Below are 24,262 nucleotides of genomic sequence, written 5' to 3'. Positions count from 1 at the left end.
CATAGTTCATTCAGGTCATTCATGCAACACTCCTCGAAGAACCCATAACTGTAGCCGAATTGAGGTTCATAGAGGTAAAGTAAGTTGCCGAGGTCTCAGGGTGGTCGAGTCTGCATTTGGCCTCCTCCGTCGACTCTCGGGCCTCACTCTCCAGGCCTCCGGCCCCCCCTGGAACTGTGTGTGCCCCGCCCCTCCCCCCTCACGCCCTGCCCCTGGTTACTGAGGCTCAGCCGGGCTAAGGACCCGTGTGGGTTTCGAAGGTGAAATTTCTTGATGTTCTGGAAGCGAGAAGCACTAGAAAGGAAACCTCTGAGACTTAGTTTACCTCCCTCTGTCCGACGCAGCCTACTTCCTCTGGAAAAGAGACAGATGGGTGGTTTTTACAGCCTGCATTGCAGACTGCGAGGGTAAGCCACGTCCTGCTAACTCGAACCAGCCAGGGCCGGCACGCGGCTTCGGCCTGTCGTTCATAAAAGCCCCTGTGTGTCATCGGCTCAGGAAGTGCCAGGTTGCTCCAGCGGATACTTTATTATAGGAGAAGTTGGGAGAAGAGGAAGCTGGGCCAACGGTGGCAGGACCTCGGGCCAGAAGCTCTTGTCCCTGCGCGGCAGCTCAGCGGAAGGACCCTGGGCCCTCCCCGCACAGAGCGTCTCGCCTGAGCTCCGGGTGCCACCACCGAGACGGGGAGGAGGAAACCGGACGGGAAGAAGTTCGGGGCAGGCGAAGAGTGTCCTGTATCTCGGCGGAGTTGGCGTTGTTTTCCTTACTTCTACTTCCGTGCTGCCTGATGCCCTGAGGTGGGCGGGGGGGACAGTCTGCAATCCCCGTGGGCTCCCTGGGAGAGCCAAAGGTGTCCTCTCTCAGGATTCAGCCTCTTGCTGCAGGTCTTTGTGGGTCAGGGCGAGGCAACTCCATCACACGTCACTGGGCAGCAAACGACTGAGCGACGACTGGTCGCCTCGTCCAGTCCTGGCCGCCGCGCAGGACCGCACTGCACCCCACAACTGCGGCCTCTTTTTGAACCATGTCACTCTCACATTCCCCGGGAAGTTCTCCTTGGTGTCCAGGCTGCTGCCCCCCACGGCACTGAAGCCCTCCCCTCCTGGTTCCCACCTGCTGCTTCGTGGCGACGCAGACTCTGCGCCTTCAGAGGCTTGAAGGCTGTGTCAGCTTTTACTCCGTCTTCCCTTCTCGGAGTCGAGAAACTATTTCCTTGGCATTTTGGCTTCATCAGCAAAGGTTGGGGGGATCTGGTGGGAAACCAGGGTCGGGGCTCTTTACTGAAGCAGAGGAGCAGGGTCACAAGTCTGCTACACGGGAATGGTACAAACGGCCCCAGTAGAGGATGCTTGGGGTTTGGGGTTCCGGTCCTGCCCCAGTGCTCCAGCCGTGTGACTGTGAAAGTCATCGAACATCTGTGACGTCGAGCGTCAGCCGCCCTGGAGGCGGTCCCCTCTCGGGCGGTGGCTCTAAAGTCCCTGATTTGCAAGCATATGAGGAAACCATGAGGAGAGCCTTGCCAGCAGCTAGTAGAAAAATCCAGATTCACATGCGGCAAGCATGCGATCTGTTTGTCTCCAGACATCTTGCGGAGGCGGTGGCCCTGCACCTGTTGGGCGCGCTGTCCAAGGTGTGACCCACAGATGTCCGAGTCAGCAAGAGGAGGAGGATCGCCGCCTCGGGTGTGTCCCCGAGGTAGGACATCTTCCAGCCTGTGTTTCTCAGGCCCCAGGAAGCTGTGCTGGTTTGTGGGTTGCCTCTTTCTCCCCTCCCAGCCCCGGGCTTCCCCACCCATCAGCCCCTTCAGCAAGTGGGATTAGGGATGGCATCTTGTGGGCTCTCTCAGGCTCCAGGCTCCAGCTCAGGTGTCCCCAGCAACAGGATAAACTTAGGGCTGACACTGAACTTAGAGCCGGGAGGCCTGGGTTCAAATCCCGGCTCTGCTGCTCACCGGTGGAATGATCTGAGGCAAGCCATTTTGCCTCCCTGCGCTGAGGCGAACTCAGCTGTCCAGCGGGAGCACCGTGCCAGCTGCCCTCACCTTCTCATCCATAAGACGAGGTTCGTCATGACAGTGAACGAACGTGTGCGCTTAAACCCCTTGTTGGCGCCCAGCGCAGACAGACCCTTCGGACGCGTCCTCACGCGGCCCAGGCCCCTTCCTGCGCTGGCCTGCTGCGGAGCCGCGTCTGGCGGCTGGCTGGGGGTGGCTGCAGCCATCGCCGAGCCACGCTGTGACTGCACCACCAGAAGGAGAAGCAGGCGGTGGAGAGGGAGGACGAGGGAGGCGGGAGCATGGCCCCACCGCCCCCGGAGGGGCCTGGGGGAGAGCAGAGCGCTGGGCTGGAGGCTGCTCTGAACCGGGCCCCAGGCCTCCCCGCCCCCTCCGCTCACCCAGGAGCACGAAGATGAAGCACCAAATTAGCTCCATTATTGTAACTCCTCCAAAAATTATAGGCCGCATGTTCTGCCAGAGTCAGCTAATGTCTCCCGTTGGTGAGCGGATGACACTAATGGTTATTTCCTCTCTTCCAGGCACCAAGTGCAGTGTGGCGAAAACAAAGGCAGACCGGGGCGGGAGGCAGCCCTGGGGGTGGGGAGGAGAGCGGCCCCTGGAGCGAGGCTCCTGCCTGCCCCTCACCAGAGTCCCAGCTAGTGGGTGCCCAAGCGCCTCCAGGTCCTTCCTTACCTCCTTCAGAGTCACTGCCTCTTGGCACTAACTGAGCCCGGAGGAGAACCCAGGAAGAGCTTGGTCTGGCATTGCGGCAAGGCTGTACCCCACGGCCATGCCCCTGGTCCAGCTCGGCCTCAGCCCCGGAGGCCGGCGTCCCCAGGGCTGCAGCCCATCTTGTCCTGCCCTCCACACAGCAGCTAGGGGTTCCTGTCTCACCTCTCCCTCTCCTCTCACACCAGATGAAGCCATCTCCTCTCTGCGTCAGCAGGGGCCCACCTTACCCAAGGGGGTGGGGCCCAAACAGGAGCTCGTTCCCAGACAGACCCGGGCCGCTCCCTACTGGGGTGGTGGTCCATAGATCAGGACCTGGGGTGGCTCCCGTAAACCCGCATTCACTGCCATCCACACCCGGCAACTCTGGTCTAGCCCACCCCCTTCTTAGAGGCGAGGGTGGGAACTAGGTCTCTTTGAAGAATTTCTAACCGAGCACCTTCTGCAGTTGGCAGTTTAAGAGTAAAGACCTCTCTGTGATACTAAGTGTAAGAGTTCACTGATGTTACAAAGATATCCTTAGGTATTACAAAGAACCTTCTTGTTTTACAGATCAGAAAACCCGGCTTTGAAAACCCAGGCTTTGATGCTAAATGGAGTTCTCCAACTCCCAGACCATTTTGGAATTTCTCTCACTTTCCAGCCTCAATTCCACATGTATAAATTGCGTAATTACTAGTTGAAGTCCGGGGTTAAGGCTACAGAGCACATGCAAACAGACAAGACCCACGGGTGGCAGCGGGAAGTTGAGAGCCATGGATTCCAGGGGCTGCTGCCTCTACCGCAGAAAGGACAGTTACAAGGAAGAACTCCAAGGACCTACTCGTAGCTGCCAGTCATGGGGCACTCGCCGTGCTGTTTACGGAAAACGGGTCATTCATACCCATGTTTTACAGAGGAGGAAGCCTGGAGATGTTCACGGAGCTAGCAGCCAGCCCGCCTGGCTAACGAGGAGGGAGACGCGGCTCGAACCCACACAGCCGGAGCCCAGGCCGGTCTTACCCGCATGCCAAACCAGCTCGGTCCTCCGAACGGTTGTCATCGGCAAAACTCATGTTCGTGACACATGCCACCCGATGTTGCCCTGATTAGGCAGCGTGTGACAGTGCTTTACGTGTGTTATCTCAGTTACTTGTTTTTGTAAGTCTTTTCAGAAGAATCTCCTTTGTCACAACAAATTTACGAACTAGGTTTTACAATTACCCTCCCTCCCAACCTCACTTTGCACACGAAGAAACCGGGCTGAGCGGTGTTCGAGTCTGTGACCATGGCTCCCTCTTCACGTTAGTGCTGGATGCTTACGGCCCAGCGTGCCCCGCTCGGCTGTGTCTGGCCAGCAAGGCACACGTGTTGTGTGAACGCATTTGACTTTCTGTCGTGTGTCCTGTGGCTGCATTTGTATGATGCTGTAAACTTATTTTTTAATCACATTATAGGTCTTGAGAGCTAGCTGAATCCCTTTTGGAGCAACACAAAGTAACAGACAAAAATACGTGAAAGTTTTTACAACTTGCTGTGCAACTTCAGACAGTTCGCTTAGTCTCTCTTAGCTTAGTTTTCTCTCTCTGCAGAATCACAACGACACCCCTACAAAGACTTGCCGAGAATAAAATGAGACAAGGTGTGAAAGGCTCTGTGAATTCATTAGTGCCCTATAAAGGCAAGGTGGACCTGTCGGTAATATGGTTATTAATAACCAGATGGGGTCCTCGCCCTAGGCAGTCTGGACCCAGGGACAGTGAGGAGGGCCTGGTGGGCTGGCACCCAGCCCTGCATATTAGGAAGACACCCAGAGCTGCCGGTGGGCTGCTCGGATGGCCCGGACTGCCCCAGTTGGGGACGGAGCTGTGTCAGACCTCACGCTTCCCAGGCCATCCCTGCCGCTCTGTCCACCAAGGAGCCAGCTGGCTGAAAAAGGGCAGGTGATGTCCCCAGGGCCACCGGGCCCCCAGCAGAAGGCCAGCGGTTCACAGTGAGGTTGTAGGGCTCCCCAGAGAGTCTTGGGCGTGTCTCAACCTTATCACCTGGGAAGAGGGGACCAGCAGCCCCCTCGCTCCTCACACCTCAGGAGACTTGGGGACCCCCTGCTAACAGACACGCAGTGGCCGTGGTCTGTGGTGAGCAGGTGGTCTGTCTCCAGTACCCCGCTCCGAGCCTTGGCCCTGCACACCTGCGTCTCCTTCCTCCTGTTCCCACGCCTTCCCTTGTTTCCTGCATTCTCCCGAATCACTTCATCGCAGAAACCTGCCCCCTCTGTCTCCAGAACATTCCTGCCCGATGCATCACGTGGTTCTTCCAAGCACTGGGCGCACTCTGGACTTTGTCAGAAGGTGAATGGTGGTCATCTCAGGGTAACTGGCTTACTGTGAATAATATTTCCTTTTTTGTGTGGTTTTCTGTATTTTCCAAAATATCTAAAACAAGAACGTAATACTTTGCCTAGAGGCAAAGAAGGGTAAATATACTACAGCCATATAACTTTTAAAGAAAATGATCTCAGTTTCGGTTCTGTTCTAGCGCTTTAAAACTGCGTGACTCTGGGGAATTAATTTCCTCAGTTTGCCTCATCTATAAAATCGAAATACTGGTTTCTTACTGTGTCGAGAGGGCTCAGCGAGATAATGGACTTGGGAAGAGCTTTATGAGCCTGTGAATGTGATCGTTGTTAGAATCGGGGGAATAAGCTGTGGCGAGAACCCCGGAGGGCCCTTCCTCACTGCTGTCTTATCACATCCTCACCACAACCTTGTGAAATACAGGCTATTTCCCACATTTCACTGATGAGGAAACGCAGAGGTGCTGGCACTTGTCTGAGGCCTCGCGGCAGAGGCAGCACTCGAGCCCTGGTCTCCTGACCCCACGTCCTGCTTACGCGCAGGTTCTTGAGGGCTGGCGCCTTGTCTGCCACACGCCTTGCAGCGGCCTCGTGAGCTCTGCCGGACAGGCCAGAGCTGGCCGGTGTTATAACCTTATCAGTGCCTCGGTTTCCCCACGAGCGAAACGAAGAGAGAATCTCTCTCCTCCTTTCTCAACGCGTAGAAGACACTGCACACGTGGGCTCATTCGAGCCCCTCCGACGACATCTTAACAAGCTGTGGACTCTTCGGGGCACAAGATCTTCCTAAAGTTCTTCTGTTCCAAACACAGTTTCTTAGAGCGATCAGAGTGCCCCACGCTCGGGGCCGGGAGTCCTCTAGGGAAGGAGAAGTAACAAAAAGCCAATCAGACAAGCTTGTGTCAGGGGCATGTGCACGCAAGTGCGTGTATGCATGTGTGTGCGTGCATGCGTGTATGCGTGCGTGTGTGTGCATGCATGTGTATGCGTGTGTGTGCATGCATGTGTGTGCATACGTGCGTGTGTGCATGCATGTGTATGTGTGTATGTGTGCACGTGCGTGCGTGTGTGTGTGTGTGTGTGTGTGCATGGCTGCCTGGGGTCTGTCCTAGGGAGGCCCGGGCCGAGTCCCGCTGGCCCGACCCGGGTGGACAGGGGGCTCTGCCGAGACTCTCCCCTCCTGTCTCATGTAAGGGGAAAGAATTGCTCAGCCAGAGTTGCTCGGGTAAATCACTTTCCTCAGGGAGCGCTCACTCCCTGAAGAGAGCCGGGCTGCCAGCCCTCGACTAGGATTCACTAATAACACGAAATGCCCCGTCAGCAGGAACTGGGATCACAGAGGCGCTCGCTGCCCTCTCCCTGGCCTCTTTTTTTCCCTCCGGATCAACCGAAAAGGCCCAAAAGCAAGAAGGCCGTTCGGTCCCCATGTCTCCCCCCATTAAAAGCCACCTCAGAGCCCTAACACCCACCTTCAAAATGCCCACCCAGGGTCTGCCTTCCCAGGACACCTTGCCAGCTCCTGCATTCTCCCGAATTACACTTCCCTGCCCCCACCGTCCCCCAGGCCCTCAAAACTTAGCCGCTCTGCGGACCTGCCTCCCCGCTTTCCTCCCTTCCAGCTAACTCAGTAACCTGGTGTATCGATTTTGGGGAGATGGTAAGGAGGGCTCCTTGGAGTGTCGCTCTGGGAGGTCTCTGGGGGAGTGACTCAGCTGGAGATGGTTTCTGACAATGTGGGGGAGGCATTTTTGAGCAGGTGCCTCAAGTCACAAAGTCAGCCTGTCCCCAAGTTCTCGAGAAGGGAAATGCTCATCATGGTTTCCCGACACATCCCCACAGCTGTTTTTCTTTCTGGAAATTGGACTGTTCCCAGCACATGGTCCCGGATGCCACCACAGTGAATCAACCAAAAGGCTCATGGGAAAAGTGGGCTCACTCAGCCCCCTAGGGAAGGAGCCCCCTGCCAGTCTGTTCCGGGCTGGGGACGACCTCGCCCCATCCCTCCCCACAAAGACCAGGCTCTCTATTCCGAGGCTACAAGGGGCTCTGGCGAGGGTTTGCCAGGCGGGGAGGGTAAACTCCCAATTCCCATGACAACAGACCTCCAACGGAAGCCCTGCTACTGACCCGCGCTGCCTGGGGTGGGGTGGAGAAGGGCTTCTATCCAGTGACTGGGTCAGTGAAGGAAGAGCCGCCGGAGGCCAGGAGGAGGACGTTTTGGAAAAGAGCCAGGGGACCGCGAGACCGTCTGCTTGCTTCATCCCAGGAGGGGACAGCCCTCTTAGCCAGCTTGGGAGAGGCAGCAGGGAGGAGAGTTAGGCACTTGCACAGTGCAGCCAGCTCACCTGGGCCTGACTCCTGGCTCTGCCTCTCGCTGGCTCCGTGACCTGGAGCAGGTTGTCTGAGTTTCCTCGTGGAAACCGGGGATCATACTAGTACCCACCCAGGGGGTGACGAGGATTCGATGTAAGCCTGGCACACAGGAGGTGGAGGAGCCCCAGCCGACACCCCGCTTACACCTGCAGCTGGAATTCTGCGTATAGACAGTAATCTGGGTCTTGTTCTCTCCTCCATTCCCCATCTCACCTCAACTCCTTCGCACCCCACACAGACTCAGGCTGTGCCTTCTGATCACAATACAAAACAGCTCCCGGAGGAACCAGTCTCAGAGGCAAGGATTTGGGTGCCCTCCTCGTACTCCAAGCCGTGCCGAGGCCACGCCACGCGCAGGGGAGCGCTCGACCGTGACAGACATGGACCACGCAGACACGGACGTCTTCCGAAGCGATCACTGCTATGTCTCAGGCCATCACGACTGAGGGCAATGCCGGCCGGCGTTGCTGGCCAGAGAGGAGTGAACGTCTAACTAAACCTCTCGCCCAGCCCCGCCCAGCCCAGGGGCTGCCTCCCGACTCTAATCCCCTCATCCCAAGGCCAAGTGGAAAGTGGACTCCACGGAAAACCCTCCGTCCTGAGTGTTGCTGCTGCTCTAGAGAGACCCTCAAGGTCTCTCTTTGTCCAGAAAGGAAGGCATTAAATATTCATGGGGAATGAGTGGGTGTCAATTCAGACATTAGAGGAAAATGTAGGTACAGAGAATGGCTGATGAGGATGAATGAGGGCCGGATGGGCACGGCGTTGGCGGGGGGTGGGCTGGACAGAGGCTGACTGCTGGAGAGGCCACATCTTTCTGTATTGCCGCTGACACTGAAACACCATAAAATTATGCCGGTACCTAGACGAGGCTGACCCAGACCCTGCAGTTAGTCTGTCTCCTTCCTCCCCGAGGCATAAATATTGATGTGTGATGGGGAGGCTTTGAGGTCGGAGGTTAGTGGCTTAGGGTCTGAGGCACTTTAACAAAGGCTTCCCTTTTTTCCTCCTTGGTTTTCTGTCTCCTGTTGCTAGTTGATTTGCTTATTTTGAGTTTCAGAAGAGGCAGGAAGTCTCCTGCATGGAAGAGACAGACTACTGGTAAAGAGAAAATGGCATCTTTGCTCTGTGCCTTTCGACACTTCATTCTTGGACTCCGGGTCTTCCCTTGGCCCTCTTCCCTGTAGGACAGAGAGGCTCACAGGCCCAGAATGAAGACAGCAAGTGGGCAGCAGCCTAGGAAAGGAGGTAAAAACAAAAAAACAGGGCAAGAGGATTCCCTACAAAAACCTAGAGACCAGGAAGGCAGTGAGCAGAGGGCAGGGTCTCACGAGATCTGGGTTTGGGGTTCGGCTTTACGCGGACTCTCTGAGCCGCCCCAGATGGGTGTGATGTCTCTCATCTTCACTTGCTCATTTGTGGCAAGAGGACTTTGGGCCAGATCAAAGTCCTGGCAAGAGGACTTTGGGCCATCCAAAGTCCTGTCTAGCTCCAACCTTCCTCGAGTCCGCGGCAGCATGGAGTCGTAACCCTGCGGCCCGCAGGAAATGAGAAGCCCCTCAGGGGCCGCCCCTGTTGTCCCAAGGCCATTGCTGTTCTGGTCACAGGTACAATCGCCCTGTGACTCCCCATCTGTCTGCACTGCTGCTGATCCGGGCCCCAGTGCGAGCCCTTCCTCCTGAATGCATCTTGGAGTTCAAACATCCTTGACGGTGTCCAGGGAGGATGTTTGGCTATTGCTTCCCTTGTGGCCAAATACGCTCGCTCTTTCTCTGGGAGAAAATGTCACTGTGGGTTCTCAGGTGATAGAAGCTCCTCTGCGCAGCAAGGCAGGGGAGCGCGTAAGGCGCCCCGGGGATGGAGGAATGGATCTGCCTATGCGCGCGCGCGCTCGTCGACGCTTCCCATTCAGTCTCGTGGAAGGGAAGGATGAGATATGTACACCCCTGAGGTGCGCTGCATCCTAGTGGGGCATGTGGGGGCCAGGCAGGCAGCGTTGGCCGGCACAGCCAGCAGCCCAGGCTGCAGCGAGCTAGCTGCAAGCGGAGGTGGAGGGAGGCAGAACAGGGCCCGCGGTCGGGCTGCCGCCGGGAGCCTGGCTCTGCGGGAAGCCAGCCGGGTGGGTGGGCAGTGGGGCTGTCTGATCGCTAGGAGTTTAGCCTGGTGAGACGGGAACTGTGTCCACTGTTCAGAGCCTCTGGCAGCCTCTTAAGACCATTTCCTGTGAGGCTGCGGGGAAGGATCTATTGCGAAAGGCTGAGTTTAGAAATGACATCAAGGAGAACACCCAAGGCCAGGCGAGCAGTTACTGAGCAACTCTGCTTCCAGCCAGGTCAGAGCTCTGTCTGGACCAATTAGCTTTGTTTTCCAGCACCACGCAGGAAACCCTTCACCCCATGTACCCACGACCGGTCCCCGCTGGCCCCCGAGTGCGGGCGTGGGAGGGTCGGTGCGCGTCCCTGACCTCCGCAGACTTGGCGGGGTCACCTGTGGTCCAGGGGCCCTGCTACCCACCCCAGGAATGGGGCCCCGAGCTGGCGTGCCGCCTGGGGGATGGAGCTCGGACCCACAGCCTGCCTGTCCCACTTCTGCATTCCTGATGGATTTTTAGTCAGCCTTTCCTGGAGGAGCCTGGGCGCTTTGGGTGGCCCCAGAAAAGGCAAGGTCTTTTTGGCTTAAGAGCGTCTGGCCTGGCAGGGCGAGCCACATCCTAGGACCTGTGCTTTGAGCATGGAGGGGCCCCTGGGGCAACCCCCCTCCCTGGCTCCTCCCAGTCATTATGGGACGTGGGCCGAGGGCAGGGCCAAGGGCAGGAAGAGCTGCTCCCGACTTTCCATATGACTAAGACGTCCTTCTAGAGAGGTAGCCAGGCCCCTCCCCACATCCCCTCTTCCAGGAGGAGGGCAGAAGATGGATCCACCCACGCAGCTGCCCTCTGCAGGAGCCTGGCCTGGACCTCTGCGCAGAGCTCTGAGGCTGGGAGTGCAGGAGGAGGGCTCAGCGTTCCGGAGACTGAGGATCATGAGGCCAGGCCGGAGGGAGTGGGGTCGTCCAGGAACATTAGCAGAGACAAGCAGGTCAGAGGCAGCTCTCGCTGAGCAGCACTGAACAGCGAGCTTGCAGCCCTGGTTAGACCCAGGTGGCTTCTGACTCAGGCAGAGGGTCAGGCGGCGGGGAGGGCACAGCCAGGGCTCACTCGGACCAGGCCGCTTGAGGCAGGGCTTCGTAATCATTCAGAGCAGCTCTGGCTAATGGGCTTGGGAGGCAGTCTTCATGGGTCTAGGCAGGCAGCCCAGGCCTGGCCTCGCTCTCTTCACACCTCCTGGGGCATCTGTGTGATCCTGATCTGCCCTGCAGGCCTCTACTGGAAAGTTCTCCCTGTCTGCTTCTATCCTGGCTTGGTCCTATCTGCAAGAGTCCAGACCCTCGAGAATTCAAGGCAGAATTCTAGGGATACTGAGCCCTGGCTGCAAGTTCCAGAGGGAATGAGGTCTGCGTTGCTGTGAGTGGGCTGGGGCTCTCACCTCCTCGCCGCCCCCACCCCACCTTTTCCCCAAGGTACTGCCCTGCAAAACCAGCCTCCCCAGTCCTTGACATCACATCCCATTTCAAGGACAACCAACTCAAGGAAGTTTCCCTAAAATGGTAAGCCCGTGTCCCAATCTTCCACAAACAATCTTGTCCCCAGCTGGGCTCCACCAAAACGGCTCTTGTCAAGGCCAATGCCGGACAAAATGGTCAAGCCTCAGTCTGCGCCTCGCTCGAAGCCTCTCCTGCCCCGGAAACACTTTGTTTCCCAGGACCCTGCACTTCCCTGGTTTTTCTCCTATTCCGCTGGCTGCTGGTCGTTAGTCTCCTTTGATGATTTTTTTCTCATGGTCCCCACATCTAAACAGTAGAGTGTCCCAAGGCTCAGTCTTGAGTCCTCTTCTCTTCTCAAAATTTGAGATCTCAACTAGTCTCATGGCTTGTAACACCTCTTATGCGCTGACATCTCCTGAATGTATTTGTTTTAGCCAAGACCTCTCTCTTGGACTCCAGCCTCTATATCCAACTTCCTAGTCGACATCTCCACACGGATGTCGCAAAGACCTGGACCCTGTTGAAGACCTGGATCGGGATCTTGGCTCTCCATCACTTTTGCCGGGAGGCACTTAACCTGGAACGTCCATTTATTTACATACGGGGAAGGTAATAAGTGTGTGGTGAGGACAAAACGTGATAAAGTGGTGATGCTCTTGGCTCCTGGCAGGAGCTCAAGTAACCGAGGCTGAAAGGAGACGGGCGGGGAGGGAGCTGAGCCCCCAACGTGCCTCTGGGGAGAAGGAGGAAGACAGCTTGTTGGCGGGGTCTTCCCCGAGGTAGGAACCTTCAACAGGACTTTTCTCAGGGGCTTGAAGAGACAGCTGATTCCTACTGACATTTCAAGGGAGCGGCTGTGTCTGGAAATTCCACCCAGTGGCCTGTTCTTCTGGGGTTAGACCACACTCCGCTCTGTGAAAGTGCGGAGGCCGAGAAGCTCAGAATCGCGGGACTCTGCGGCTGGTCTAATCCTGAGAAAATGTAGCCCAGAGACTGGCCAGAACGGCGGCCAGGATCCAAGGAGGGGTCAGCCTGGGGGCAGTACAAAGCGTGACCCCCAGGCTGAACTTGAGGGAGGGACACAGAGAATGGCTGTGCTGTCCTGGGCATCCTGTGCATTTTATTTAATTTACTGCAGATAATGCTCCTATGAGCTGCATACCATTATTACCATTCCCATTTTGCCAATGTGGAAACTGAGGCACGGTTTAGCTAGTGGCCCCCGGAATCTCAAAGGCTAGAAAATGCGGAAGTTAGAACGCGACACGGGTTTGTTTGGCACCAAAGCCCGAGCTCTTTGTACACAGCTCTGCTCAGTCCCCAGCTGGAGACTCGAAGGAGACACTCTGGGCAGCTCGTATCATGTGAGGCCTCCCTTCCTCCCTGCGGACTCTGGGTCCAGGCTCCCCGCACCCTCAAAGCGACACACACACGCACCCTCTGACCCGGCAGGGACCTGGCGAGGCAGGCAGATGGCCGAGTGCATTAACACCACCGAGCACAACACGTATTTATGTCTCCAATTACAGCTTTCACCTCCCGCCTCCACAGAGGAGCTGGAATAGCGTGGGAGTAGCGGATGCAGGGGGGTCTGAGGCTGCTCCAGCAATAACTACAAGATGACAGACGCGTTAGCAAACCCCGGTGACGCGGCTCTATCATGATGATAAATCTACAGCTTTATGTAGAAATAATGAGACTGGGGGGCAGAAGAGGGGGGAAGGGAAGAGCAGGGTGACTTCAGCCAATCGAAGCTTAGGATGGAGAGGCAATGGCAAGCCTCTGGGAAAGCCTGGCGGCCACCAGGGAAGCTAAGCCAAGCCGGGCAGGACGGGGTCAGAGCGGCCCTGCCCCAGGCGGAGCGGATTCAATGGGGTGCTGTGATCTCTTCTGCTGCCCGGGCTTCCTTTTGAAGTGGAGCAGGAGAGGTCTCCAAGTGCCTACTTATCACCCTGCAGGCCGGAGGCGGGAGGGTGGGGAGGAGCTCATTTTTGCTGAGGTTTCACTCCAGAACAGCCTGTCTGGAGGTGGAGGCCAGGGTCACTTGTGGCTTGAGATGTGCAGTTAATTAACCAAGCGGGAGCCTCCCCTTCAATGGCCTTGCTGATGCTCAGGCTTTGCCCTTCAAGCCAACACCCCAGCTGGGGCAGCAACAGAAACGAGGGCCACGCCTGGTCCCGCCCACCAGGGCTGACAACTGGCTCTGGCTCTTCTATACAAGCGCGGAAGAGCAGCAAGGAGCCGGCACTGGTGGACTCCAGTGACCTCAGAGCAGCCTCCTGAGCCCCGTCCTCCCAGCGCCTCCCCTACGCAGCCTGTAGGTCCCTCTAATCCAGACCACCTGATCCAACTGGTTAATCTCTGCCACGAGCTACCCACCTGAGCCACACGCCTGCAGGATGCGCAGGCTGGGTCTGTCCCCGCCAAGCCTGGCTCTCCCCGTTTACGACCTCCTCCCTCCCCAGCTTGACCGCGCCCGACCTTGTTGTTCTTTAATGATCCTTGATTCTTCCCTCATGCACTAATACAGACAGTCCCCGACCTACGACGGTTTAACGTACGATTTTTCAAAATGCTATGCGCGTTCAGTAGAAATCGTACTTTGAGTTTTGACTTTTGACCTTTTCCCGGGGTACTGATACGCGCACGGTATGCTACTCTCTTGGGCAGGCCCGGCGAGGCACAGCTCCCAGTCAGGCACTTGATCACGAGGGTACCTGACTGATGCTTTACAGTGTATTCATTATGTTAGATAATTGTGCCCAACCGTAGGCTAATGAGTTCTGAGCACGTTGAGGGTGGGCCAGGCTAAGCTACGATGTTCAGTAGGTTAGGTGTGTATTAAATGCATTTTCTATTTAACGATATTTTCAACTTATAATGGGTTTGTCCGGATGTAACCTCATCGTAAATCAAGAAGCATCTGTATATAATTGTAATTGAATTAACTAAGCCATTGGTCTTTCAACAAGAATGTGCTGATTTCTTACATGTGCATAAAATAACATGCTCGGCCCTGAGGGAAAGTACAAGAGAAAGCCAAATGTGGGACATGAGCCATTCCTGAGCCGCTGGGAGGACTTTGTAAGACAGAATATGTGACTCGGGATATAACTGAGGGGCACAGAGAATAAATCCAGAGGAGTGATTGCTGTGAGCTGTGAGTGCAGGCCTTCGGGGAGGCTGTGGAAGCTGGGTCGGTCTGGGAGAGGCAGAGAGGCGGGTCAACCGCCCGCCTGACACGGGGAACCCTGTGAGCGAAGGCTAGAGTCAGGACTTTCAGGCACGTTCGGGGACCAGCCAGCAGGCAGAGGACCTGCCAGAGTTCCAAATTTGGGGCCAAAATGTAGCTCTGGGAAGGGAAAAGGCAGGCAGGAGAGATGGGGGCTGGCTGCACGCATCTGTACTGTTCCGCTCCTTGCTGGCTGCAGGATTTCATATGCACTGTGTGCTCCATCATTCCTGGTGATTTGGGCCTCTCTGGCCCCGAAATAATTAGGATCTAAGAGTCAGCGCCAAAACACAGGTGAAAGCACCGGCCTTCTTACTTCGCTTTCCCTCCTCCGCCCGATCCCTTGCCTGCTGGGGAGGCCTGCGGGGGCCTCCTGTAGGCAGGAGTTCGGCTCAGGCATGCGTCCAGCCAGCAAGACGGGGTGTGTGAGCCCAGTCCCAGGATCCTCAGCTTTGGAAACTCCTGGACTCGCTCCGTTCCTGGCTAGATGGCTTCCCCTTCCTCTTTGCCTGTCAAGTTATGTATACTGGTCCCTCCCCACTAGCTCCATCCTCCTCCTGCTCCAGGAAACCTCTCCTGCTGTCCTCTCAGGTCTTGCAACCTCACACGGTGTATAGTATTCTAGTATTCGCTGTTTTGCATCGCTAGCTACCGCATGGAATTTCCTGTCTCTGTAATTAGATCCTACATTTCTGTGGGGTGAAGTGTCTGCCGTCTATCCCAACCCCTGTCATCCCCCAGTGCCTGGCACAGTGTTCTGCTCAGGAGGAGGTGGAGGAGGACGATAATGGTACTGACCAAGGATGTCAGGGACAATGATAATTTGTCCAGCGCCTTTTGGATGATCTGCTTTTTCTAAACCTGGGCTGGGGAAAGGGGCGGGAACGAGGGTGAGAACAGCCCCAGAGTTCTAGGATCCAGGATCTTAACATCCAGGTGAGGGCCACGCTTGGGCGGACTGCCTACATCGGGGGCTTTCACTCAGGGCCAGAGCTAAAGTCCCAGGAAGGGGAGCACTCTGGTACGAAGGGAGGCTCCTCGGAGGTCTGAGGTGAGCTCCGCTTCCCGCAGCCTTCGGCTTTCACTTCTGCTTCGCTCTGAGCCCCTGGGTCTCCACCTCAGTGAGGATGACTGAGCTGCTTTTCTCTACCTGCAGTCAGTGTATTGAAGCTGCTGCCTTATGGGACCGCGCGGGGAGAGCGGCACCAGATGTAAACTTCAGAGTGATTTATGGAGCAGAGCTGCTGTTGCAGGCCGCCCCGTCTGCCCGCCCCGTCTGCCGGCCCTGCTGTTGGGGCTGTTCTTGAGGATGACATTTCAGGGAAGTTAAGGTGCTGGGATATCGGACTGGACTGGTCAAATCAGCCCCACCTGTGAGAATAGGGGGTCCCAGAGACCCTTCCCGGGGCAGAAACAGAGCCCACCAAGCTTGCTTTCTTTGAAGAAATCAAGATTCTTGTCCTTTTCTCATCAGAGCAAAGGACAAATTCAGTGCAGAGATATTATGTATTGACTGTGGGAAGGGAGGGTCTGCAGACGGGGCGGGGTTACCCAATGGTGCCTTACGCTTTACAGAGACAGGAAACGCGCCTGCGTGCTCGTGCGCCCACGTGCTCGTGCTCTGCTCGTGCTCTGCTCGTGCTCTCGGGAGGGCTTCCCGGGCGGCCCGGGAGGCCTCCACCTTCACCTGCAGGACGCACTGCGCAGCTTCCTCAGCGCCCACCCGGAGGACTTGCGCACTCCGTCTCCACCAAGCCGAAGCGCTCGCACGTGGCCTCTTCAGTTCCCGGGGCCAGAGCTGTCCCCCCTCCTCTTAAAAGCCACCTGAGCCTCAGCTGCTCGAACTTCAGGGTTAATTCCGGTTGAGCGTGACTTCCTGGCCCCCTCTCATGCATGGGTCAGCCACATCTGCTTTTGAGGCCTGCCTCCCCGACCTCCCAGACCGGCCTGGGCAGGCGGTGCCTAAGAGAAGGGCCCTGCTGTGTGGCGGTCACTCGTGTTGGTCATCAAGTCCTCCCAGTTCTCCTGGACACAAGGTAGGATTGTTTTGCCCTGCTACGTGTCCTGCTGTGCTAACGAAGTGTGAGTGGAAGTGACACGTGTCACTTCTGTGTGGAACCTTTAAGAAACAGTGCAGGATTTGTCACAGCTCCTACCTCCCGATGTGGTAACTGGGAGCCCGTGCTCATCTGGAGCCTCTGTCAGCTCGGACCCCTCAGGGGCGAGGCCGAGTGAGCCGCAGCCAGGCTGCAGGGCACCCGGAACGTGAATGAGAACTAAAGCTTGGTTGCTCGGAGCCACCAGATCCTAAGACTGTTTGTTGCTGCAGCGTAACCTGGCTCATTCCGATTAATGCAGCCCGGCCCGATCACCTTTGCCCAGCCCCCGGCGTGCACGGGTGCCCTTGGCAGACGCTGCTGTCTGAGTCAGCCTAGGAGCCTGGCCCCGTTCTCACCCGTGATCAAAGAGACAGGTAACATTATTTTATAGGTGGTAAACCTCAGAACATGCCATAGTGAGCGACAGATAAAGATTCCCTTCCGTTCTCACGCGTGTGGGGTCTGCTGCCCTCCACCCCAACCTGGGGCGGAGTGCAAGGACCTCCCCCGGGCGCGCTGGGCCGCTGGTCAGTGTCCAAGTCCTGGCTTCACATGCTGAAGGGCAAAGGCCAATTCGTGTCCAGGGGTGAGGGGGGGGGGGATGAGGACACGCCCCACCCGACCCAGAACTAGGAGCCCGCGAGGCCCGGGGGGCGGGGCTGTACTCACGGTCGTGGCGTACTGGATGTCCTTCCAGATGGAGGTCTCCCGGGACAGGTCGGAGGCCTCGAACAGGTTGTCCAGGATGACCTCGCCGATCATGTCGTGGCGGGAGAAGCGGTCAAAGTCGAAGACGCTGAGGTGCAGCTTGCGGTCGGCCAGCTCCTCGTAGGGCACGGGGAAGTGGAAGTTCTCGTCGAAGGTGGGGTTCAGGGTCTTGCGGTGCACCCGCGTCTGCAGCTTGCACTTGCGGTCCGGCAGGAGGTAGATCTTGACGTATGGGTCGGAGCTGCCGCAGAAGTCCTTGGCGGGGAGGTCGAAGGCCTTCAGGATGCGCACGATCAGGGTCTCGCTCTCATAGTCGTAGCGCAGGCTGAAGTTGATCTTCCCGCAGCTCTTGGCGCCCTCGGGCTTGGCATCGTCCCCGTCCACCGACTTCTGCTTGTAGAGCTCAGGCTTGATGCGGCCGATGCTGGTGGGCTGCTCGGCCGCGGGCGGCAGCTCGTTGCCGTAGTCCACGCTGGACACGTGCATCTGCCGTGGCAGGTGGCGCTTGAAGGACGTGTGCCTGGCGGGGGGCGGAGGGGCGGAGGGTGACGTCAGGCCTCGGGCAGGGGGAGGCAGGCAGATGCCCCTCGGCGGCCCTGACCCGCCCTACCCCTTGTGGGGCCCCCCCTTTCCTTCCATTTGTTACCCCCATTTTCTCTGCGTACACTTTGTGGGCAGCTCGTCATGTGCATTTTGTGTCTTAGTATAAAGTGGTTGGTTGGAGTAGGGCCTGGTACACAGTAAGCTCAAGAAATCTTAGCCATAGCTGTGGTTACCACCTCCCCTGCTTTTCCACCTGCTCTCTAGGTTTCCTTCCCAGTAGACACGACCCTGGTTCCCCCATTAAGCCATGAGATTCCGTAGGAGATGGACCATCCTTTCTTACCCGGACGTGGCTCCCCCTCATCATCTACCACCAGGGCCACCGTCACTGTAGTTACTGGTCACTGGGCTTTGCAGCCCGGACTGCATAGGTTAATTTTGGCTCTGCCACTGTCTCGCTATGTGACCTCGGGCAAGTTACTTAACCTCTCTGCTATAAAATGAGAATAATGAACGTAGCAACTGCATAGGATTGCTGTGAGGATGAAATGAATCCATTTGAATAAAGTACTTAGAATGGGCTCAGGTGTATTATAAGCCACGGGTCCCCAACCCCCAGGCCACGAATGAGTACTGGTCAGTGGCCTGTAAGGACCTGGGCTGCACAGCAGGAGGTGAGCACCCGGCGAGCGAGTGAGGCTTCACCTGCATCTGCAGCCGCTCCCCAGCACCAGCATCACCGCCTCAGCTCCGCCTCAGATCATCAGGCATTAGATTCTCATAGGAGCACCGGTCCCCGGTGCCAAAAATGTTGGAGACTGCTATTATAAGCAACGTATTATTAGCGCTCATTATCACACAGATTCTTTCGTAGGCTCCTCACAGCAACCTTATGCATCGTTAGCCCTCTTTTACAGTTGGGAAAAGTGAGGCTTAGGAATTGTGAGCAGTTTGTCTCAGCTCGTACCATAAATGCTGCGAATGTGATCCCGGCACTTTCATTCCTGGCCTCCAGCTCAGGCCCAGGCCCCCTTCCCCACGGCTGGTCCCCTGGGAGCCCAGGGAGATGCTGCAGGGACCCAGGAACCCACAAGCGCCCTAACTTTTGAATAAACACAATGCCTCATGCGTGCATGCATCATTTTTTTTAAAAAAAAAATGTTTCTGAATTTAGAGTAGCTTTTTGTCCTTACGTGGCAGTTGTTATTTTGTTTGTTTTGGTTAAAGAATGTCATGTGTACACCTGCTGCCATGCAGGGGACTCTGCCAGTTGTGAAGAAATCCTCATTCTCAGAATGTGAGGAATGTCTCGCCTTATGGCTCGTGCACTGCGGACTCTATCTAGGCTTTGTGGACATGTCACTAGACAACCCGGGACTTTTACGCCTCCGGGTCTTTGCATATTCCCTTCCCTCTGCCCAAAGTCTTTCCTTCCCTCCGTACAACCAGCGCCTCCCACCCACACATGTCCCACCACACACCACGTGCACAGCAGCCCTCCTCAAAGGTTCCCCTTCCCTAGAGTTTTTCCTGATGCCCGCCTCCTAGTTGGTCACCCGCCACGGACCACATCATTAGATCTGCTCTCCAACCAAGGTTCACGTGTTATTATTTCTAGTCTCTGATCCGCACAGGCTGGAATCTCGTTATTGAATAAGGAAACATGGAGGCGTGGGATTAGGGAAGGGAGGGGACCACCCCTCCTCACCTGGTGGATGACGCTGGCTCTGTGGTCTGTCGCTGCAGCCGCGTGTGACGCATGATGTGTTCTTTGACCGACATCTGCACCTCGGCCGGAATGTCTGGGGACGTGTGGCTGATCTTCACAGCCGCCTCCAGGAAGCCCAGGGCGTTGGGGTCCTTCAGCTTGTCAGCCATGTTGCCTCTGGAGCGGGGGCTCCGAAGGGCCTCCGGGAGCGCGTTAGCAGAGGAGGGACTGGAGGCCTCCTTGTTCCTCCAGGGCGTCCAGCACAGCTTCCAAAAGAGAAAGAGAAAAACTGCCACCAGGGCCACGCCACACACAATAACTACCACTGCGAGGAGGCTGACAGAGGTGCCTGCCCTCGGCGGGAGCCAGGCAGGGAGGGACAGAGACAGACAGAGGTGGGGAGAAGCAGGGAAGGGTGTTGGGAGAGGGAGCGCACGGAAGGGACAAAGACGGACGAAGAGAAAAGAACGGTCATGAGAAAGCTGCCCGGGCGGGGGGGAGGTGGTTTTAAGGTGACGCTCCACAGTCCGCTACAGTAAAACACCTGTAGCCTTGTCCTCCCCTCCGTCTGAGGGTCTGACGTCGGCAGCGCCGCCCCTGCCCGCCCACTGCCAGCCTGGGAGCACCTGGGCTGCCTCCCCTCCTGCCTGCTGGCATAGGCACAGGGAAGGGAAAGGTATTTAAATGGCAGCCTGAGCAAATGTGCAAATTCGCGAAGTGTTCACATTTGGATGCTGTTCAAATTTCTATTAGAGCCGTTACTATGGCCAGACTTAGAGCAGAGTCGCTCTCGTGTACAGCTCTCCTCCTCAAGAGGCTGCGAGGCCTTGGGGACCAGAGGCTCTGCCAGTTGACCCTCTTCCCTTACCCCAGCCCCGCCGAACCCAAATCCTGCTCAATAGGTGAGCCGACTCGAAGTGAATGAGATGGAGCACCAGCTCCTCGAGGGCCAAGATTAGGTCTAATGCTCCTTGCATACTCAGAACTCTGCACACAGTAGGCTCAATAAAAGCAGTATTAAGTTGAAATCCAATCCACGCAGTTTATTTTGAAGCTAGATACAAATGATTCCTCTAGCCATCTTTTCCCCATTCCTGTGGCTCTTTGAGAACTTTGCTGTGAGACCGATTCATTGAATGTTGCGGTTGGCTCAACATTCAGGGGTGGGCGCTCACTGCCCTAGTCCCAGCCCAGCCCAGCCCCCGGTAGGATGCCCATTTCCCAGGAGAGCTGCGAGGATGGCTCCCTTCGGGAGAAACGATTAAGCAGAACTCCCACCCCACCTTTAGGAATGACCCTGAGCCCAAGGCCTCTTCTTCCTCTGAGTAGAGAGGTCAGAACCAATGGCAGGTGTGCACGAAGGTTGCGTGTGGCCAAAGCCAGCCGTGGAGTCTTATGTGGTTTGCATGATGCTTGGAAAGGTGAGAAATTCCACCACATCACCACCACACCAGATTTGGGTTACTCCGGAAAAGGCCGGATGACTTGGTACCCAGACTTGTACTCCCGCCTGCTGGGAACTGGCGACTCCCTTGAAAGGGAGTTCTACTCCCTGTTACCAGCCTGGCCCCTACGGGTCTGCGAGTTTGCAGTCTCTGGATTGTCCTGTCCCAGTGCCTTAAGAGTCTTAGGATTTAAGGTAAGAGACGACCCTGCAAGCACTGAGGCCAGACCGTGCTTCTGCAGATGGGCTCAGTGGTCCAGAGAAGGGACCACAGTTCGGACACAGAGCCTGGACCAGGGTCGAGATGCCTGGCACCCAGCCTGGGGCTTTTTCCACCGTCCCAGCCTGTTGGTCCCCGATTAAATTGGGGCTATTGTAACCCTATTTTTTATATTTATCTGACTCTGGGCCCAGCACAGAAACCGGCCCATGAAAATGGATGAGTGAATGAACAAACGGCACATAAAAGAGCTGTAATCATCTCTCACCCAACATTCGCTGAGCATTTGCCATGTGCCAGGTGGTAAGCTCTGCTTGGAGTATAGGGATGCTAGGTCCCTGCTGGGGGGATCCGCAGTACTCTCACAGCACACAGGCCCCAAGGAAGGCTGTCGCCCCACTCCGGAGGGATCTGAGAAGGAGGCCAGAACATCAGCCACCGTCCCCGAGGAGCGAGCACTTCCTTCGACTCCCTGGCTGTAGCGTATTGGCCCTGATCAGCTACCATGACTAAGGAGAATCTCAAGTCCTTAGCTCCTTGCCCCAATCCCCAGGCCCCTGCACAGAGACCTGGGAGCTGAGCCTTCCCCTCCCCGCCCCCGAAGGAGCTGGGATTAGCCCTTCACCCAGAGACAGCCAGGGACCCAGAAAGCGGATTCTAAATTAACTTCTAGACTAAAGGCCTCCCATGTGATGTGTGTGCATCTCGGGGGCACCAGAGAAAAGTATCAGATTGTTTTCATATTTATTTATTATCTTTAAAATAAGAAATCCAAGTTTTAATATACAGACAGGTTGATAGTCACAGAAATGATAGCATTTTATTATCAAATTTAGCCAGGCATTGAACCCTACTGTTTCCAAGGTACAGAGTGCTGTTCATGGTTTCACTCACGTAGTAGTGCCCAGGGAAGAGGTCTGGCCATCATGCTCATTCTGCAGATGAGGGAGCCCAGGCACAGAGAACTGAATAGATTGCCCAGGGTCACCGGCTAGTGCGTGGTGGGACGGAGCTGCGTTGGCTCTTCAATACCCCCTCTAGCAATGTGTAGTGCATGACACATCGAGAGGTGTTAAATTAATACATCGGAGGTATTAAATCAAAATGGTTTTTGCTGCTAAGCGTCCGTGGGCTAAATGGTTCGGAGACTGCTTCTTTCAGCCCTGGCACCCCTGGGGTTCGCGAGGAAAGCAACCACAGATAGATGGGCCCTTATTCTAAGTATCCGGCCATCTCCACACCCTTCACATCTGCTCTCTGTTACAGCTGCTCTCGATGCCTTCTCTGCAGTGAGTCACCTTAAAACAAAAGGTATTTCTAGGGCTTTGCTTTCCTTTGATCATACATCTTACTTGCTCTGGTAATAATTAGAATTTTAATGAGGAAGGGGGAGAAATGGGGGAATCCGGGGAGCATAGAGTGCATTTAAATGTTCAGCCTGACAAAAAAAAAAAAAAAAAAAAGAAAGAATTCATAAATGAAAAGAGAGGTGGGGGAAGGGGGTGGGCTGAGGGAATCCATTTTTCCTCGGTGTGGTTGCTATTTTGAATGCTTTTCCACGTGACCCCGGCTGTTGTTCCCTTGGAGCTGAGATGAGGGGAGACAGAGGTATGGATTATTGGGAATCAGCACCTAGTGCTCAACGCTGGCTATGTAAGGATGAGGAGGCCCTTCCTCTGCCTGGAGAACCTTCTTCCAGGATACTTCACAGGCAGGCAATGATGCTGAGAGGCCCCGCACCTCCCACAGGGGGGTACAAGGCAGGGAGCAGGATTGGTAAGAGCAGAATGAGACCAGGGCCAGGGTTGATTGTACAGAAGTTAGCCCCTTTAAAAGCACTGTGTGTGGCCTTGAACTCAGCCAACCCGCAGAGCCTGGTCAAAGGTACATGAAGGCTGAGAAGGGCAGGCTCCTGGATGGCCTACAGGCTGTGCAAAGGCCCAGATCACTGGAGATGCGTGCCTCCCTGCCCTGGGTGCGCTGGGGCCAGCCCACCAGGACATGGTGCCCTCTGGTAAATCACAGATACACAGGTAGGCTTCAAAGCCTTTTTCCCCACTCATCTCTTGTTTGAACTTCAACCTTATAAGGCAGATTGATTTTTGACCTCAGCCACCTTTTGAGTCCTGATCTAGTGCTCTTCGTATTTATACAGTGGACTAGCTTTGTGACAAGAGAGAGAAAACCAACCGTCCAGGAAGGACAAAAGCCCTTAACCACAGCACCGGAGAAGAGAAAGGACTTCCTGAATATCTGTATTCTTCCTCTCTTCTTCCTTCTTTATCTTCCACTCAGCTTGGAGAGAAAGAGGCACGGCCCAGCAGTCAGGCGCAATCAATGCCCGTCCCCACTGGCTCTAACCTGTGACTTTGGCAAGCTACTCAATTGCTCAGCCTCAGTTTCCTCATCTGTAAAATGGGTGTAAAAATAGTATCGACCTCATAGAGTCACTGTGAGGTTTCGGTGAGATCAAAGTGTATCAAAAGTGCTGAAGACAGTGCCAGGAATGTGGTCGGCAACATAAAAAATATTAGCTATTTTTATTAAAAGTACCTAGTTCTACTCAGTCTAGTTTTAAATATCCCCTGGTTTAGAAATTTGTTTTCTTGGTAGAATACCGGCAGCCATGAATACTAATAAATAGACACAGCTTTAACTTATCCATTACAAACCAGGAACAATCTTACCAGCAGAAATAATGTATCATATATGTAATTAGATCGCTCTGTATCTCAAGGCATAATGTGTACTGTGTTAAAGATCTCATATTTCTTTCCGTTTTTCTGTCAATTCTCATTGGCTTGCTACTTGTCCAGTTGTTTTATTGTTAGTGTCACTAGCCCGCTGGTGAACAGGCGTGAGCTCAAAGGACAAGAATGATGGAAGAGAAATCAATTACTGAGAATGTGCTATGCTTTTGCCAAGTTTTCTTGGAAATTGGGGAAAATGAGTCCATTATTGGGTGCTACCATCTCGATATTAGGGATGAAACATCTTCATTCAGGTGTCAGAGTTGTCCAGGGTTCCATGGGCACCCGCTTTGAGAAATCATGTTGGCCAATTACCCAGCAGCCTCAGGGAGAGCAATGAGCTACAGAACCAGGCATTGGAAACACATCCAGTGGCCTGGCATTGTGCAGGGGCTCGTGGCTCCCAACTCCCGGCCAGGGAAGCGGACCTCACTAGGACTTAGGCACCCGGCAGACACCTCTGGTGAACACTAGCACCAGAATGACCACAGAGCACATCCATCCACGTTCCTGACCATGTGACCTTGGGCAAGTTACTAAGCT

The 24,262-nt window shown here is 55.6% G+C and overlaps 1 protein-coding gene across 6 annotated transcripts in view; it reads right to left on the bottom strand.

Annotated features, from left to right (window-relative positions):
- Positions 1–24,262, bottom strand: part of SYT6 (synaptotagmin 6) — a 51,285-nt gene that overhangs the window by 20,775 nt on the left and 6,248 nt on the right. For 3 of the 6 annotated variants that reach the window (XR_004955259.1, XM_016124426.2, XM_016124427.2), the window contains exons 2-3: positions 19,306–19,571; positions 17,016–17,574 (exon numbers count right to left, since the gene is read on the bottom strand). Coding sequence is in view for 3 of the 6 variants with exons in the window: in XM_016124426.2 (XP_015979912.1) it covers positions 17,016–17,574; positions 19,306–19,475 (729 nt within the window). In the remaining 3 variants the exon portion in view is untranslated. Of the gene's footprint in view, positions 1–17,015; positions 17,575–19,305; positions 19,655–24,262 lie in introns of all 6 variants that reach the window. The other 3 variants (XR_001594392.2, XR_004955258.1, XM_016124425.2) reach the window with 1 other exon arrangement.

This window comes from Rousettus aegyptiacus, unplaced genomic scaffold (assembly GCF_014176215.1).
Source record: "Rousettus aegyptiacus isolate mRouAeg1 unplaced genomic scaffold, mRouAeg1.p scaffold_m13_p_17, whole genome shotgun sequence".
Lineage (NCBI taxonomy): Eukaryota > Metazoa > Chordata > Mammalia > Chiroptera > Pteropodidae > Rousettus > Rousettus aegyptiacus.
The sequence above is the reverse complement of the archived record's forward strand: the minus strand, read 5'-3'. Positions and strand labels throughout refer to the sequence as shown.